The sequence below is a fragment of the Macrobrachium rosenbergii genome, chromosome 4 (assembly GCF_040412425.1).
Source record: "Macrobrachium rosenbergii isolate ZJJX-2024 chromosome 4, ASM4041242v1, whole genome shotgun sequence".
Classification (NCBI taxonomy): Eukaryota; Metazoa; Arthropoda; class Malacostraca; order Decapoda; family Palaemonidae; genus Macrobrachium; species Macrobrachium rosenbergii.
In genome coordinates, this window is record NC_089744.1 from 65,966,178 (window position 1) to 65,985,618 (window position 19,441).

A 19,441-nucleotide genomic window follows, 5' to 3' on the forward strand; every position below is an offset into this window, starting at 1 on the left:
TCCTTCTCTCTCTCTCTCTCTCTCTCTCTATATATATATATATATATATATGTATATATATATATATATACATATATGTATTTATATACATATGTATGTACATATAATATATATACACTATATATAATATATATATATATATATATATATATATATATATATATATATATATATATATATATATATATATATATATATATAAACTTTACCGTGAACGTTGAAGAAATCATGCACTGCATTGTTTTCAGAATAGAAATGCCAGCAGTGTTCTATGTTGTAACATTGAGTAATAACAATAATAATGTTCCATTTTTCATAAAAATAATAACGAATATTGCAAAGCTGTAATGCATTCTCGTTAAAGGCAAAAAATCACTAAAAAACTTAAAAGGAATTTACTTGTTATTTAATGCATATTTAAACGCTAACCTTGGTTAAGGTGTGAGGTGACGTTTTCTGTCCTTGTTATTCAGTAGAATTGGCCCACGATAAAACGTCCTGGAATGCGGCAAAATGGTAAGTTGGCCCAAGCTTCACCAAATCATAACTTCGTCACGACAGACGTTACAGCGTAATTATGGTTTCCTGGTCAACAGCTTAACAAAAATCAGTGAATGCAAGCCTCTTCAATGATAACTAAATACTTAAACCCTGGGCTACACAACAAGAGAGAGTGAGTATCGGCGCTTATTGATTACCGAGTCAGTGTTCCAGACACTAAGGAGTAATTCTGCAGGTTGATGGCACTGGAAGAATGTTGAAATACGGTTCAAGATTTCAACATTTCTTTTATTCAGTCCGATAATTCATTTTAATTGTTATTAACATACGCCATCCGTTTAATTTTGAAAAATCCTTCTCAAGATTACACTAACAGGCTAGAAAGTGAATACGTATTTTGATTGCATATAAAAATGAGTCATTTTATATAACATGCTCTATGGCATTACTTGTATAAAGCGTGTGCCGTTGACAACGCTTATTTGTGAAAGGGAAAGTGCCATGTAACGGTTCAGCCCGTCCGGTTCAGTTGTCTGTTACAATACGTCATTCTTTTCAGGCCATTGTTGTCGTTTGTCAGAAAACATTTTAAGTTGCCTTCATATCTAAGGTTTTCTTGAGCGGGTTAGAAGGCCCGGGAGTACAAATCTAAATATTTAATTTCTACGACTCGAGCTTTCTGTGGCATTGTGTCTACTCGTGCGGCCTATGTTTACAAGTTTGCTGCGTATTGTAAATCTGTATTCAACCAGGGTAAATGGCGGTCATCACACTGTAGACCTACCTTTGTTTAACGCCATCGCAAAACATATAGGGACACAAAAAGAATTTGGTTGTAAAGAACTATGCACATTTTAAAATTTAAAACTGGTAAAATTAAGGTCTGAAGACCTCCGATCCACGTGCATATTCAAGAGGCAAGATGAAAATAAAACGACCGCGACACTTGTTGAAACAAGTCCTTCAGGTACTTGCTGCTGGCTGATTGGATCAGGGGTTCACCTGGGAACTCTGACTCAGACGACAACTTCTTGGTTTGTTTGCTATGGTGGCGTAGAATATTCTAGGATATACGAGTAATTTTTCGTATTGTAAATTCAACATTTTCTTATTTGCTGCCTTTCATGAATAAATATATCTTAGAATACGTGTTAGCGATAAATGGAGATCAGAGCCATAAAAACATCCTATCTCTACAACCCATTTTTCCCTTGAATCAAGATTATGTGATTAGAAGGTAACCGTGTCAGGCTGTCAGCCAGTCATTGTCGAGAGAGCGACCGAGAGATACATACCCTATAGCATCCAAGCACTTCAGCAGCCAACAGCGTACGTCCAGCTCAGCATGTAGAGAGCTAGCGCGGTTAACAAGTATCAAAATTTACTCTAATTAGAGCACCATGTTGAAATTGATGGCAGATGTCATTTATCCGAGGTAATTATTTGAGATAGCTTGTTAGAGAAATGCTGCATTAAACGCTTTGATAACAGAGCCTGGCCGTTGCTATAAGACAGCTGACAGGAAATCAGCTGTTTTTCTGAGAGGCCGAAACAAAAACAACAAACGCAACGTGGCTCGAAATAAATTAAGAATATTTGTGGGCACAAAACTTCCAGATTCAGTTAAAAAAAAGAAAAAGAAAATATGACTTAACTTTTACCACGTTAGCCTTTTGCCAGGCTTAAACACATAGGATGTTTGGGTCAGCGTCCTCTGTAGGCCTAAGCTATTCACCCATCAGAATGTGGCTGAACGTCAGCGTATGAATATTTTCGAGTACACATAATCCAAAAATAATTGCGCTTCAAGACATCTTTTGCATAGAGACATACCTTAACTGTAAGTTTTTCTTTTTTTATTTCTATGTTTACAAAACTTCATTATAGTTTATGTTGTCAAATATATATTACCTCCTCATAAAATGAATCGTCACAATATAAAACTAAAAAGCAAAACAACGAAATTTATTCCCTTAAAACATTACTTAGAACGCTGAGTGAGTTGAATGTATGCCAAGCCGATGTACCCTACCCGTTAGCTATTATGCAATATACTTTTACTTTTATTTCTTGGCATTGTCGAACTACATTTCATTTAATCGTAACAAATCAACAAATATTTCTTCCATCTTTGGCAGGAACTGGTATGATAATTTATGAAACTGCACAACTTTGCTTTTCTTGTTCTTGCAAAATGGACTGAGTTTTATTAATAAACGATTGTTCCTTGGTAACCATCAGCTGGTTTACTAGATCATTTTATATCACGACAATGAATTTTACCGATGCAGGCCACGTGTAATATTAACAAAAAATATAATTAATTTTGCTGCTGACGGGATTTAATGCTAACTATAGGAGGGTTCACATACATCTAAAATTTCGGAGAAAATGAGATAATCTCAAGTTGAAGTCAAAGTCAGTATGAAATGGAACATAAGGCCCTCTGGTGTCGATACCAAGAACTTTAGTAACAAACAAAACAAAGATCAGCTGACGCTAGTGCGACGCAGTTCACGAAAATTGGAAAATATTCCATTATTTGAGTGTATTCATAGATCAACTGCGACAGAAGAGAAGTAAAAACATGATGTAGTTGTTGGAAGGTAAAACGAAATCATTTTCATTCTGTAGTTCGTGAAAATTTCTAACAAAGAAATGTAGAATGATTGTTGATGATGAGTGTCAGAGGGATCCTTTGTTTTGTTTTGTAGGTGACGCAAGGTGCCTTCATCACGTAGCCTTATCCTATTTGGGAGGAATTCCAACAACAGAAATTTTGGTACCTCCTCGGTAATACTATGTTACTTTAATATTTCGCATGATACATAAGCCTTATATTGCCCCGATTGCTTATAGCCTATCATGTTTAATGCATTTCTGATCAATGCGCCCCTTTTGTTGGTGCAAACCACGCGATTTTATGTTGCTCCAACCTCCTGTGGGCATAATGGTAGCCAGTGGATGAACCCAGTGGCCATTTGATAAAAGCCTATTATGCCTGGATGGCGATTATTATTGCCATGTTTCTTACGCATTTATGTCTTTACCCTAACTCTGGTTGTTTTTCAAGACTTGAATCTTTTTCCATGGTTTCTCTTAATTATTTGGCTCGTTAGCTTATGTCTAATCTTTGGTTACATATCTAAAAGATCACACAAAATACTGACTAGGCCAGTACTTTATAGATTTCTTCTCTTTCTAGTCTGTCTCTGACAATTATCTTCTTTGGCATATTTATACATAATTTGCTTTATGGAAATTATAGTGGGGGTGCCAGTGGCTTCTTCAAAGTCAGTAGCCACCAGAAAATTAAGTGTAATCACAGCATGGTTGCTCTTTCTTACTGAAGGGTTATTTTCCACATTATCACATTAGACTCTTCTGGTCAGTATTATAAGCTGGCTTAAAATGATGATGTTGCAAAAGACATTCTCATCATAAAAAAATCCCTTACATCAAGAATGTGGTCAGTTTTTTATAGATCATTAGTCTTCAATTTTATTTCCTTCAAATTGAAATAACTGCCGAAAAGCAACAGAGACTTGTCATAATCATCACTTAATCAATTATATTTTAAAGAAGATAGTTTTCTGTTGTGGTTGCTGATGTCAGGATTTTACAAATTTTTCCTATCAGAGCCTGTCATATTGCAATACACTCCCTGAACACCTGAATTATCCCTGGTCACCCACCAGCCCGAACTACATCCCTATAGCTTTTACCCACTAAGTGGGTAATTAACTGTCAGCGTTACCAACGCTTACAGGAAAATCTTGTCAAATGAGTTACCTGAAGTACCGTTGGCAACACTGCTGCAAGTCCTGGCCAAGTGAGGCTGAGATCCCCAATTACTTTTTGTTAGCCATGCTGTGTGGGTTTGTCCCACATCAGGCGAACTTTTGGTCGTTAACCCGACCCCCATTCAACGCATTCTCCTGGATGGATACTTTATTGATGGGATTTGGAACTTCTCTCCTGATTTTGACTTTGGGATTGGTACTTTGGACTTGATTGGATAAGTCAAACAAGAAGACGTCGCCGTCTGCTAGCGCCGATACTTCAACTTCGTTTACATCTTCGATGACAGAGCCTTCTACTGCTGGAGATGCTGACGCTCATCGGCCTTACACGTCCTGCAGCGTAGGATGAGTACCCTCAAACACGATCGACATTCTGTTTGTATTTTATGTAGGAAGATGCAGTGTAGTATCAATCAGATAGGCGGCGAGTCTTGGTCGGTAGATCAGATGGAAGAATTATTTAAAAAGTTAGAGAATAAGTTACTAGCTGAGTATGTCTAGTCGATTTTTTAGCTTTATGACTAAATCAACGGAAACTAGAGATAAGGATAGTAGTAATAGTGTTGTAGATACTAATCATTCTTTTTCAGCCCCCCTGCCTGTTCCAGAACCAGCCCTAATGGGTGCTGGGGGTCATGGAGAACCGCAAACCTCGAAGGTAGGGTCTGCAGGCCCCCCCGGCGCGGAGCAGGCAGTGTTGGCAGCAGATTTCCCCCCCTTCCCTCTTAAAGCGTAAGTTCTTAGGTGGATTTAGAATTAGGAATCACTCAGAAGAGTAGGAATTCTAATTTAGTATTCAGGAAGAGTAGTTGAACGTGCTGTCGTCTTTGGGTTCAGGTTTGGTTGGGGTCGCTAAGGTTTAGGTCTCTCATTTAGATCAATTGTCAGTTTTATTTCCTGCTTCATGCTCTGTGCAACAAAGGTTCCAGATCCTTGGAGGGTCTTTCAGATTTGGTTTCTGATGTATCTGGTTCTGAAATTTTGTTTTCCTTGAATACTCCTTCTTCGAAGGTTCCTTTTCCTCCAGGGGTTAAAATTTCTTTCGTCTTGCGATGGTGGTAATTCTGGCGATCGAATTTTCCAATATTCATGATCATGTCTTAAAGAATTTTCTGATTTTGATAATGTCTATCAAGAATAGCAGGGGTGGGAGGAACAGAACCAGCCTATTTTCTTTGAAATCTATGGCCTCTTCGGCCTCTACGGAATTTTCCCGCTTTTCCCCATTTTCTTGTAAGCCTTCTTCCATTGCCCTTCTCAATCTTCGTTTTGGTCCGCTCTTCGGAGGGTTCTTCGGGGTCTTTGTTGCTCATCCTGTTTTCTTGGCTTTTAACTCAGCAGAGCAAAGGCTTTCTTGGTTCAACTCTGTATATTAGAGCTTCAGCGGCTCCCTCTCTCTCTTTGGGGTTAAGGGAAGGAGTACTTTTTACGGATCAGTCGTCTTTATCACCTTTTGCGAATCCTGTAGTCTCTCAGGCATCCGGTCTAGTTGCTTCTCAGGTGTTTACGGAGGCATCAGCAACTCCATATTTCATTCTTTACGGGTTCCTAACTGTAATGTATCCTCCGCGATTCTTACGGATGCTACGGCAGTCAGCGATTCACCTGCGCCAGCATTCAGTGTATCAGCACCGATAGTTTCCGTAGCCTTTCTATTCTCAAGGATAGTGGTTACTCTGAGTGTGGATTCTTCCTTCTTCCCTCCTTAGGCTTCTTCTTTCTCAACTTTCTGGCAGGTTTCTCTGTCCCTCCGTTTAGGCATCCATGTAGGTTCGGGGTTGATTCCGGGTCTTCAGTTCCGGATTCCCATTCTCATGCGGTTTTGATACATCCGGATTTGAGTGGTTCGGGTGTTGTGGCCTCTTCGCTCTCAGGAGTGGGCGTGGTCCGCCCAGGTGTTGCGTCATCCCCATTGGGCGGTGCAGGGTTTGCGCAACCTACTTTGGTGCCTCCAGTATGTTCGTGATTGATACGTCAGGTGTCTGTCTCACGCACCCAGGTGTAGCGAGTTCCAGGTTTCGAGTTCGGCGTTTGCTAGGGGTCAGCCTGCCTCTTTTCTGTTCCGGCTCAGTCGGATCAGTCCGACATCCTCCGGCTCGGTCAAACTAGTCCGACAATCCTCCGGCTCAGTCGGACCAGTCCGACAATCCTCCGGCTCAGTCAGACCAGTCCGACAATCCTCCGGCTCAGTCGGACCAGTCCGACAATCCTCCGGCTCAGTCAGACCAGTCCGACAATCCTCCTCCTCGGTCGGACCAGTCTGGCAATCCTCCGGCTTGGTCGGACCAGTCCGATAATCCTCTGGCTCGGTCGGACCAGTCCGACAATCCTCCGGCTCAGTCGGACCAGGCCGATAAGGATTGTACATTTGAAGAAGAGGATCATTTACCGGATATTAGTTCTCCTTCAGCTATGAGAACGAGTATAAGCGGATGGTAGACTTCATCCTCACTTATCCTCAATCCAAGGTTCCGGAGGAGCCTACTCTACCGAATCAAACGATGTTCGAGTCACTATATGCGACAGAACCGGTAGTTTCTCAATCATCAAAGAATCTGGTCTGCTTTGGCCATGTCGGGCAGGCATTAGGGGAGGCAGATGTAGTTTAGTGGCTTTGATAGAGTCGAGTAAGCAGGATTCAACCTTGCTTCCTATTCAGGAGGAGTTTTAACAAGGTAGTGGATAACCCTTCTGCGGGTGTCAGGTTCCTCTCAACGTATCTCTTGAGGCTCTTCTCTCTTGGGCTCCTTCGTCAATTGTTTGATCTCAGTTTCATCTAAGGAGGCTTGTATCTTGGAGGACACCTTTTGCAGCCATCCGGAGGCCTTGTCCTCTCTATGTAGATGTGTCCGGGTTGATAGGGTTTTCTCAAACAAGATGGATATACTCCCTCCGGTCTGGCACTGCCTGACACCTAATCACTTCGATGTCAGTGGGGCTGTCATACCAGGTTAACATTTCGCCTGACTGTACAACGTTCTTTGGCAGAAGAGGAAGGACTTCTTTTAAAGCTTCCGCCTCACTATCCGGACATTCGGAGAGGGTTCTGTTGAGGGCGCCTTTGCGCTCTGCAACAGTCTTTTAGGAAGGAGGATATCTCCTCCATGGTCAGTTTCGTGTAGCCGTCGTCAGCAGTAGCGTCACAGCAAGCTATGATTAGTGTGGCTGCTCTGGGTTCAAGGGATGTGGCCAGTATAACGAACTTGTTGCTTCTAACTCATGTCTCCAGTGTTGCCGATTATGCATCGTCGAGGGTACAAAATGTTGAAGTAGAGGTGTTCCTGTCCAACAGGGAACAGCCATTACCCACTTGGAGAAGCCTCTTAGGGAGAATTAATCTCTCTCTCTCTCTCTCTCTCTCTCTCTCTCTCTCTCTCTCTCTCTCTCTCTCTCTCTCTCTCTCTCTCTCTCTCTCTCCAGGGTCTTGTGTCTACGCATGCTTTCTCTTCAGGTATGTCTTAGGAATCACTGGAACTTCCACATCAAGAATGCAGGTATAATCTGGAACGATTCTCACTTGTCAGATCTTCTGTGATAGTCAGAAGAAGCGCATCTCACATCCAGAAGGTCTTTAGTCTCCCCTCTTCCCGACATTCTTCCATACTCGGATGCCTCATATCAAGGTTGGGGAGCAACCTCGGGGGTCCCAGGCTTCGGGCCTCTGGGGGATCGGGAACCTCAGGGCTGTAAAGGAACCCCTCAGGTATTTTTCAGTCCTAGTGGGCAACACAGTAGTGGGTCTGCTTTGCGACATCGTAACTGCCGTGTCGTATCTGAGAACTTGGGGGGAACAGATCATTAGAACTTAGAGGTATATGTTTTCCGCCATTCGGTCTCATTCATCTGGTAATCAGGAATTGCAGGAGCGTCAAGACGTCTATGATTCTAGCTCCTAGCTGGCCCTAATGCCCTCAATTTTCGGAATTCCTAATACTCCTTACAGAAGTTCCGATGTTCCTCCTCATGCGAAAGATCTTTTAGACAACCGCATTTTCACCATTGTCATCCATACTCTTGCGTGATGAACCTAGTTGTGGGCGACTGCCGAGCGAACAGCTAGACAGTCCAGATACTCTAAAGCTATGTCTAGACTGTGTTTCTTTCAGCTTGAGAAAGTCAACCCGTAAGCTTTACCAGGTCAGCTTGACATGGGGAAGTCTGTGTCGTAAGGAAGGTCATTCCATCTTTAGGCCTGCCATAACCGAAATAGCTGGTTTCTCTTATTCCTTCGGAAAGTCAAGATTCTTCCATTTTCGACTATTGCTGGCTACCACTTAGCACTTAGCAGTACATTTTTCCATCTTCCCGAAAATTTCTAGTAGTAAGATCATCTTTGATTTATTACGTTCCCGTAAGTTTAATGTCCGGTCTTGCCGATTCAGGCTCCCTTGCGAGATTTGTCGGAAGTTCTAATGTTAAGATAACTGATTAGGTATTTTCTTTCTTTCGGCTTTAGCTGCAGATAAAAAGGTGGGCGAACTTCGGGAAGTTTTCTAGGCTGGTTTAGAGGCAGGAAATGATAAGTATTTCTCTTCTTCCGGAAGTCTAAAACTCTGCTTTGTTCGTTTAAGGTTCTTTATCTGCAGTGTTCAGTTCCGGCATCGGTGGGGATGTCTTTATGTCCGATGCGAATATTAGTCTATTTATGAAAGGTTGAGAAACTCCGTCCGCTTCTGTGTACACTTCTTGTCTCACCGCGGAATCCTTCCCGTCCGCTGTCAGGATGCGATTAGTTACTTTCGGAGGAAGGGTTCCTGGTTCCTGGTTCATAAGCGCTCACTCCACAAACACAGTTGCGGGCACACTTCACGATTCTCGTGTGGTGCGAGCTTTATGCCCTTGAGCACAATTTAATTTGACGTGACATTATATTTAACATTCATTACCGCACAGTATTTGGAGTATGTCAACTTCATCTTCCTTCCTGAGGAATGGTTCAGAGTCTTTTATTCTGGACGAAGTTTACTTGTGAGTCCGTCTGTGTTTTCTTCCTTTGCTTAAGAGACGTTCAATTCGCCCCACCGCGTATAGCGGTGAATTCTCCTGTCTAGGGTGCGTTCAATTAGCTGAGGTGGTATTCTCTTAGTGCAAAGACTCGGAAGGTTATTCTCTTAGTCCACGTTTAACGGCGAAGTCTATTATCTAGGGCGCGTTCATTTAGCTAAGGTAGTATGCATGTAGTGCGGTGGTTATTAGGTTAACCGGATTGAGGAATTACTTCTAGGCTTTAGAATCTTAAGCAACAGTGATAGTATAATCACATGAACTTAAGTTTAGTAGGTCTTAAGTATCCTACTCTTTAATAGTTTCCCTAGAGTCCAAAGAGGTGCTCTTGTAGGCTAGCCTAGGTTGTTTCGTCGGCGCTGGGATACTTCTTCGCTCATTAGCCTTTGCTGCAACCTGCAGGGTGGAAGGTCATCAGCTCGGCACACTACCTCATTCCCTCCCTAATGGGTAGGCTCTGAATAGCCAGTTGGGAGACTCATCGTTCTCCTTTTTTACATGAAAGTTATTCTCTTAGTCCGTGTGTAGCGTTCATTTAGCTAAGGGGGTACTCTCTTAGTGTGGAGGTTCCTAGAAGCGGCCACTTGGAAGTCGGTGTCAGTTTTCATGACTTTCTTCCTCAAAGACATTCAGTTTTCTTCGAAGAAGAAGAGTTACTCGCTTGGTCCCTTTGTGACGACCAACTCGATCTTACAATTACATAGTAATGTTAAGGGTGGGAGGAACTCTAGGTAATGAATGTAGTCTGAGGAACTTTGGAATTTTGGATTCTGATAGTCTGGGTTCATAGTGAGAGTATTAAGTTTGATGTTAGTACTGTGAAGTTAGGAAGATCCAGTGAACAGGTTTGGTTTCTTCAACTTCTGCGCCGACATCGTCGGCAACGGACAGCGAAGAACTTGGAGATCCTGCACACTCAACTTCACCTCACCTCCATACATGAGAGGCTACAATAGCCACATGGGAGGTTCTTCGTCCCCCTCCATACACGAGAGTGCTTTGATTAGCCACATGGGAGGTTCATTGTACCCCTCCATACATGAGAGTGCTTTGATTAGCCACATGGGAGGTTCGTCGTTCTCCACTAATCATGGGAGGCTGTGATTAGCCACATGGTAGGTTGGTTTTTTTTTATTTTGCTACTCTCTATCTATGAGGTGGTTTGAATACCACGAGAGGTAGCTCAACTCAGACCCTCCATACATGAGAGTGCTTTGATTAGCCACATGGGAGCTTCGTCGTTCTCCACTAATCATGGGAGGCTGTGATTAGCCACATGGTAGGTTGGTTTTTTTATTTTTGCTACTCTCTATCCATGAGGAGGTTTGAATACCACATGAGAGGTAGCTCGACTCAGACAGTACCTAGACATGAGACTGACATCGGGGGTACTCTTTCTACAAACATTCTCACCTGCCGATGGGATAACCAGGTGAGGATACATTCATTTACACAAAGTAGGTGAATAATGAGTTACCTGCTTTCCCTGTTGGAAGGTCTGGCTGAATTAGATTGATCCCACCTCCTCAAAATGTTGTTAATCGGGCTAATTCAGGTGTTCAGGGAGTGTATTGCAATATGAAGTTTTTATAATAAAACTAATATTGTAATACTTACCTGAATGATTCCCACCCTCCTTCCCACTTCAGTTTGATTAGTGAACAATGCAATTGGGGATCTTGGCCTCACTCAGCCGGGACTTGCAGCAGTGTTGCCAACGGTACTTCAGGTAACTCATTTGACAAGATTTTCCTGTAAGCGTTGGTGACGCTGACAGTTAATTACCCACTTAGTGGGTAAAAGCTATGGGGATGTAGTTCGGGCTGGTGGGTGACCAGGGCTAATTCAGGTGTTCAGGTAAGTATTACAATATTAGTTTTATTATGAAAACTTCATTTTATTTTCTGAAATATGGCTGCACATGATACAAACTCCTTATAAGCATGACTATTCAGAAAACCTAGGAGTTTTCATCACCAACTGAGCCACACCACCTCCAAGTGATCTTTGGGCTACCCTGTTTTTTCTGAATATTGCTGTCAATTTTTCCTTTGCCAGACTTAAAATGTCAGGTTTGATATATCCATGTAGCACTTGTAATTCACTAATTATTAGTTATTCTATTTATAGTAGTGTATAAACATCTAAGGTTAGTTGGCTGTGTTGTGTGAGGCTAAAAAATTTGGTTTGTGTTTATCATCAACTTTGTGGTCTCCTCTGTTTTGACAACCTTATCGTCCCTGATGATCCACCTGAGTTATTTTTTGTATTCTCTTCTACAAGGCCTTTCCTTTTTCTTTGTCCACAGGATTAAGATCTCTAAATAGTAATTTTTGTTTTAATATAAGTAATTTACCCAGTAATTACATAGCTATTAGTTTCTGTTAACCGGCAGCTTAAAATTTTGAAATTGCAGGTCATGCTATTTTGTTTTGGTAAGAAGAGGTATAACATAGCAAAGAGCTTCAATTTGTTTCTGCTGGCTGTGGTTGAAGGACTGTGGTTGGCAGCAGCTTGAATTTTGAAATTTATTTTTTGCTGGTTGTTTGTTCTATCTACAATTGGTGAAGTATTTATTTTTGTAGCCTTTCGGCACAATTTAGATAGTGTTAGGAAAGTTTTGATCATTGGTTTACGACTTTTTGCACGTTATTTGGACTTGCCTTAGAATTTTCCAGGATGCCTGACACTAGTAGTTCTAGTATTAGGTACTGTAGTAAAGGCTGCAATACTAGACTGACTAAAGAATCCTACGACTCTCACACTGTGTTCAACGTAGGGGACAAACATATTCAGTGGATTTACGTTGTGAGGAATGTAGTGACTGGGATTCCAAGAAGTAGAAGACTTTGGATTCACATCTTAAAAAACTAGCTAGAGATAGGAAGAGGAAAGCTATTGCTAGGGAATCTAGTAAAGCTTTAGCTAGTCAGAATTCTTCCGCTAAGTCGGATGCAATTGCACCTGTAATTTCTTCCAATCCCATTCCATCTCCTCCACCTGTGCAATCCTCTCCTTTACCCGGCTCTCACGTTTCCGATCCCAACACCATCGTCAGTCTGGAGTCTAAAATCGACACTTGCTTTTAGTTAATTGTGCAATCGATTGCTAAATTAGGGTCATCTGTGAAAATGTTAATGGATAAGAGTGAGTCAGAGCATCCAGTGGCCTCCACTGCAAGTGCAGTGGTAGTGGCAGAGGTGGCTGTTCGACCCACCGATTCTCTTAGGCCAAGATCCCTGACATACTCCCCAGCACCTGGGAGGAGTCAAACTGGTAGTCTAAGGAAGGTTGGTTGGGGCTGCCCCCGAGCAGCCACCCCCAAGTTCAGTCTGTTGATGAACCCCAGACTGCAACCAAAGGCCGTTGGAAAGGCCTTCAAGTGAGTGCTCACTGTATGTCCTCCAGCTCTGAAGATTTTAGTCCCAGGCGCTCACGGCGCTATGCGGACAAGTCACGCCTGCTGAAAAGGCTTGCAGTGGATTTCAAGATTTCTTTGCCTGTCCCTTGTAAGAAGGGCAAGGATTCAGTGTGCCCCTCATCCAGTCACTGGGATAACCCGGAGCAATTCTCTTCTGCTACTTCAGATGATGGTCGTAAATTGGCCCCAAAATGCCTTGTGGCTCATAGGCATTCTTCATTGAATAAGGAAACCCCTACATTAGGAGTTGCGCACCCAACACCATCTCTACAATCAGCGCCCGAGCGGCCAGCAACTAGCATCAAAGCCCCCAAGCTCCGGTTTGTAGATGAGCGCCCACTGGCGCCCATTTGCCGTCAGGTTTCTTCACTGGTTCCCATCTCTACAGTGCTTCCCGAGCGCCCATTGGTGCCCGCTCCTCCACCGCTTCATTGTAGTGTCGTCTCAGACATTGTTCCTCCTTCAGTTGACCCGATTCAGGGCAAACTGGATTATATTCTAAGTTTGCTTCAGAAGGCTCTCATACAGCTCACACAGCAGCAGACTTATTGCTTTCTCTTGTTTCTTCATAAGAGATGTCGTTCCAGATCAAAACGCTCCTTTGCCGGTGTACTTTGCATTGTTGAGGTTCCTGCTAGCAACTTTTCCAAGCTTCTTTCGCCAGCTACTCCTTTCTCTCCTGCTTCGACTTTCTTTATGGAAGCCCCCTCAGTTGGTTCTTCGAGGTTACCAAAATTGGTTCTCTCCTCCTCAGCGAAGAAGGCACTGAACGAAGTAGAGGGGTGGTTTTCTGAGAAGAGGGAACAGGGTAGAGCAGTTTTTTGTTTCCCTCCTTCCAAGTTGTCTAAGTCAAGTTATAGGTTTTACACAACAGGAGAAGCGCCTTCCCTGGGAGTCTCTGCCTCCTGTCAGAGGGACTTCTCCGGCCTTATCAACTCGGCTAGGAGATCAGCTTTCTCCTCAGCCAAAATTATGTCTTCAGCTTCAGAACTAGTGCACCTTCTCAAGAATATTTTTAAGGTTTTTGAAGTGATGAGCTTCCTAGGCTGGGCGGTGGGCACACTAGCGCGCAAGATTAGGGATTGCTCCTTGTTACCTCAAGAAATTTCTACAGACCTCTTAGGAGTACTTTTCTGTATTGACAGGGGCGTTCGCGATAGTACGCAGGAGTTAGCTGGTCTTTATACCATGGGTGTGCTTAAGAAAAGAGAGCTTTGTTGTTCTTTTACTTCGAAAGGCATCACTCCGTCTCAGAGATCGCCCTTCTCTTCTCCCCCTTGGACAAGACACATCTTTTCCCCAGGCTACAGTACTGGACATTGCCTCTGACCTGCTGAAAAACAACATTCAGGACCTGCTCTCCCAATCTGCGAGACACCCCAAGGATTCTTGGCTCTTCCTCCCAGATCTTGGTCTTCACTGCAGCCTACTCCCTTTTGGAGCTCCCGTTCTAGAACATATATTAGAACAAGAGCATATACCTGTTTTCCACAGCGTTCCATCGAGAAGTCTTCCTCCAAGAAATGAAGTTATAGTCCTCCGTACTCAGGTAGGAGCGCGGCTCCTCTGCTTTTGGAACGGTGGGAACAAAAGGGAGCAGAACCCTGCGTACTGTCTGCCCTGAAGGAGGGCTACACTATCTCCTTTTTGAACAAACCTTCTCTAGTCTGCAAGCTTGTCAAATTGATGTCTTACTCGCCAGGCTCAGAGAGATTTGCTGCTCTCTTGCTAGAGGTCGAATCTCTTGTTCAGAAAGAGGCTATAGAGGTAGTAGAGGACATTCATTCTCCAGGATTCTACAACCATCTCTTTGTAGTACTCAAGTCATCGGGGGACTAGAGACCTGTTGTGGACGTAAGTGCTCTAAATGTCTTTGTCAGAAAGACAATATTCAAGATGGAAACAAACCAATCGGTCCTAGCATCCATTTGCCAGGGAGGATGGATGGCGTCCGTCAACATGCAGGACGTGTACTTTCATATTCCAGTGCATCCGACTTCGAGAAAGTTCCGCAGGTTTGTGTTTCAGGGCAAGGTGTTCCAATTTCGGGCTTTGTGCTTTGGTCTCTCGACAGCTCCGCAAGTGTTCATCAGGGTGTTGGCTCCCCTAGTGAAGTGGCTTCATTTGATGGGGATAAAGATCTCCCTTTATCTAGATGACTGGTTACTACATTCCCGCTTGAAAGCTCAGTGTACAGGGGACATTCGCACAACTCTTCTCTTGGCCCAAGAATTGGGTCTTCTCATCAATCGGGACAGGTCTCTCCTGACGCCTTTTCAGGAGATTCCTTACTTAGGAATGACGATCAACTGTGGGATTTTTGGGTTTTTCCAGTCCCGAAGAGACTAGACAAGTGTTTCCAGACAGTGAAAAAATTTCTGAAACTAAACTTTTGCTCAGGCATGGAAAAATTTGTCACTCTGAGACCTGTGCAATTCTTCCTCAGCCAGCTGGAACGGGAAAAAGTTTCTGGACTCGTTTGTGTTCCCGATAACATTGGAAATCAAGGACCTTCGTTGGTGGAGTTCCAGAAAGAGGCTATCAGAAGGGAAATCTCTTCTACCTCTGAACCCCAGCCTAGAGTTCTTTTCAGATGTGTTGAACCCAGGTTGGGGAGCTCTTTTCAGGTTAAAAGAAGTGTCAGGTACCTGGTCTCCAGAACAGCAAAACCGGCACATCAGTGTAAAAGAGTTACAGGTGATATTTCTGGGCCTGCAGTGCTCCGCTTCAGAGGTTTGCAGGAAGACAGTAGTAGTGCATTCAGACAGCACGACGGCACTGGCGTACATCAAGAAACAAGGGGGAACTCACTCTTTCTCCCTGTACGAAGCGGCAAGGGGTCTACTTCTTTGGTTACACCAGAACACCACTCAAGTGACAACATGGTTTATCCAGGGGCGACTCAGCATTCTGGCAGACGAATTGAGGCGTCGGAAACAGATCCTCCCAGAGCTTCCACAGATCCAGACAGATTAACGGACATTAGACCCGTAAATCTGTCTGGATCTGTGGAAGCTCTAGGGGAAACCCATGATAGATTTGTTCATGTCCCCCAGGAATCACCAACTTTCCTCTCTTCTGCTCACCAGTACCAGATCCCTTAGCATGGGCAACTGATGCAATGTTGCAGGACTGGTCAGGCAAAGACCTGTATGCCTTTCCCCTATTCAGTTTAGTGAGACAAGTCATCAGCAAATTCTGGTCTCATCAAAACCTGTCCATGATTTTGATAGCCCCCTTCTGGCCAGCAAAGGAGTGGTTCCCGGATCTGCTGGAACGTCTTGCGAACTTCCCGGGACCTGCCACAGAAGCAACAACTTCTCAGGCAACCTCACTTAACAGTTCCACCAAAACTTGTCTTCTCTGGCCCTAACAGGATTCAAATTGTTAGGTGACTGCTCCGAAAGAAGGGCTTTTTAAGAGCAGCTGCAGACACGATTGCGAAGTGCAGAAGACAGTCATCAGGTATTGTCTACCAGGCTAAGTGGTCCATCTTCAGGTCTTGGTGCAGACGAAATAACGTGTCCTCTTCTAATACCTCTGTAGCAGAAATAGCAGACTTTCTTCTGTTCCTACGGTTCACTAAAGGACTTTCCATCTCTAGCATTAAAGGCTTCAGAGCTATGTTTAGCTCAGTTTTCCGCCATAAAGGAATGTACTTATTGTCTAACCAGTATTTGTCCAACCTTATTAAGTCCTTTGATACTGCAAAGCTTAAGGAAAAACCTGTGCTTTCCTGGAATCTAGACGTGGTACTTAAGTGGCTGGCCAGTTCATGCTTTGAGTCCATGCAGTCTATCTCTTTAAGGGATCTTACCAGAAAAACTTTTTCTGGTTGCCTTGGCCACTGCCAAAAGATCCAGTGAAATCCATGTTTTGGACAGAAATATCGGATTTTCTCATGGAAATGCAGTTTGCTCCTTTTCCCTAGACTTTTTAGCTAAGAACGAATCACCATCAAATCCATGGCCATGTTCTTTTACAATCAAGAGCTTGTCCGAGATAGTAGGCCCGTCTGAAGAAGAAAGAACTCTGAATCCAGTAAGGGCCCCTTAGTTTTATCTTCACAGAACGAAGAACATTTGTGGTACTTCAAGGAACCTTTGGTGTTCTGTGAAATATCCCTCTTGACCCTTGTCTAAGAATGCCCTGGCATTCTTTCTCAGGAACTTGAATTCAGAAGCACAGAAGCACATTCCAAGGTGAGCGAAGACTCTCTCTCCTCTTGCAAGTTAAAAGCCCATGAGATAAGAGCAGTCACTATGTCTTTGGCGTTTAAGTGCAATTTATCCCTCACATCAATTGTGCAAGCGACGTTTTGGAAGTGCAAGTCTGTGTTTGCATCACATTACTTAAGGGATATCGAAACTACTTACGATCAGTGCTGTACCGTGGGTCCGTTTTACGCAGCTGGTGTGGTGTTGGGGGAGGAAACGTAGAAAGGAATGTCCTTTCTTTAATCTCTTTGCCTTGCATAGGGTGTTGAGTATTGCAGTACACTCCCTGAACACCTGAATTAGCCCTTAATCCCACTAGCCCAAACAACTCTCAACTACCCATCCCACTATAGTGGGAATTTTAACAGCCAGCGTTACCAACGCTGCAGGTAAAATCTTGTCACTTGAGCTACCATAACATACGGTTGGCAACGCTGACACAGGTGTGCGCCGACACGCCCCATTTTTGTCAATTGCTTTTTGTTTGCGCTGCTGGAAGGTTGTTTCCTTCTGCAGTGCGAGGTTTTAATCCTATTGCCCGACTTCTCTTTGTATTTTGGACTTGTGGTGAAGACCTGGATTGGATTTAACGGTTTTTCTCCTGGTTTTTCTGGATATCTTCGACGTGGAACGTCTTTTGGATGTGGACTCGCTGGTTCCCGGTCTCGATTGTGCGTCACGGACTTTTCACCTTCTACTACCGTGCCATCGGCTTTGACGTCGGCCTCGACTACCTACGACAGTGGACTCTGGCGCTCATCGCTTCTTCTTCCTGCAAAGACGGATGAGTACCTTGAGACACGATAGACATTCTGTCAGGTATGTAGGAAGGTTAATTGTGATGTCAGACTCATTGCGATGAGTGTTCCCATTGGAAGGCACAAGAGAGGGATGATTACATTCGTCATCGCAAGTCTTTGGCTCGTAACGGCGGCAGACGTCGGTCAGATTCTCATTGCCACAGTGTCTCAGACTTCTGCTACAGATCAGTTGATGGATTTAGCGAGTTCAATGGTAGTCAAACAGATAGAGGATAGGACTGCAATTAGTAAGGAAAATTCAATAGCTAGTCTTCAACACATCTCAGATAGGGATAATAGTAGTATTAGGATGTCTAATTCTTCTTCCTTTTCAGCTCCCCTGCCTGTTCCAGAACCAGCCCTAACGGGTGCTGAGGGTAATGGCAGAACCGCAAGCCTCCGAGTGGGTAGGGTCTGCTGGCCCCTCGGCGGGAGCAGGCAGTGAAGGATTCCCCCCCCAACCCCCTTGTAATATTGATAAATGTAATGTTGATAATGTTAGGATCAACATCTAGGTGTGATAAAAGAGGATAGGTTTGGTAGTGAGGAGAAGGTTTTAACGGTGCAGTGTCGTTCTCCTGAATGGGTTCTGGTTTCGGGTTCGAGTGGTTTTGTTGTGCTCTGACAAGAGTTTCTCCACCTCTTCTTTCGACCTGGCTCATTCTGAAGTCAATGTTTCAGTTACGTGGGGCAGAATCCTTCTGCTTTTGCTTCTAACTCACTTCCTACTGTTTTTTAAATCTCCTACTGTAGTTTCCCCTTTCCCTGTATTTTCTACTCCTCCATTTAGTAAGGCGGATTATGGTGTCCTTTCAGCTTCTAAAGTAATTTGCGGGACCTGCAATTGGCTGTGGCGGGTTATAAGACGGAAGGCGGGGTTTTTTTTCGACGGGTATAGACCTTTGGCGAGAGGATATATTTTTTTTCTCTAATGTTTTCTCTAACATTAGAGAGTATGTGACACAGTAGTGTCCAGAATTCATGTCGGATATGTTTTCAGGATTATTTAGGGAGGCCAGATTCGGTGTGCCTTCTTTCCTTTTTGTTCTAAGTTTTCTTCTTATCTGTCGCTTCATCTCCTGCTCCCACATTCTCTGTTACCCCCCTTTTCAGTCTCCTCTTCGGCCCTTTCTTCTTCTGCTCCAGTCTTTCCTGCGGCTTCTGCATCTTCCGTTTTCCCTCTTCCTTCGATTTTGGTTTTCCTCCTCTCAGGTAACTTTTTTATGCGTCTGCTATTCCTATGTCTCCCGCCTTTTCCTTTCTTAGTACAGTCTTCTCCGGTAGGAGGAGCTTCCGGACAGGCGAAGACCCTGTTTCGGCAGATTTTGGCCGCAGGGGTCTCTTGTTCCATCCCTTCGGTATCGCAACCCCTTGCTTCCGCTTCATGATGTCCCGATAGCATCAGGTATTTCACAGGGTCTTCCGTCGATTCCAGTTCGGGTTTGCACTCCGCGTTTTGTCAGAGCATGCGGTACCTTCTTGAGCGGTCCGCGGCTTTCATCGCCTTCATTTTCCACGGCGGTAACTCAGGCTAGCTTCTACCTCTTTCATTCTCTCTCCTTCATTTTCTTCCGTCCCTCTAGAGCGGTTTCATTTGCGCATCCTCATTTTACTTAGTGATGTTCGATTCGCCTCACAGCGTTTAGCGGCGAAGTCTATTATGTAGGGTGCGTTCATTTAGCTGAGGGGGTATTA

At 43.8% G+C, this 19,441-nt stretch overlaps 1 protein-coding gene across 6 annotated transcripts in view; it reads left to right on the forward strand.

The window, feature by feature from the left end:
* The first annotated feature begins 1,727 nt into the window (after positions 1-1,727).
* The window catches only part of LOC136835440 (BCAS3 microtubule associated cell migration factor-like), a 349,957-nt gene continuing 332,243 nt past the window's right edge, over positions 1,728-19,441 (forward strand). For 2 of the 6 annotated variants that reach the window (XM_067099005.1, XM_067099023.1), the window contains exon 1: positions 2,923-3,107. Coding sequence is in view for 4 of the 6 variants with exons in the window: in XM_067098986.1 (XP_066955087.1) it covers positions 3,167-3,294 (128 nt within the window). In the remaining 2 variants the exon portion in view is untranslated. Of the gene's footprint in view, positions 1,937-2,922; positions 3,108-3,151; positions 3,295-19,441 lie in introns of those variants that run through there. The other 4 variants (XM_067098986.1, XM_067098991.1, XM_067099015.1 and 1 more) reach the window with 3 other exon arrangements.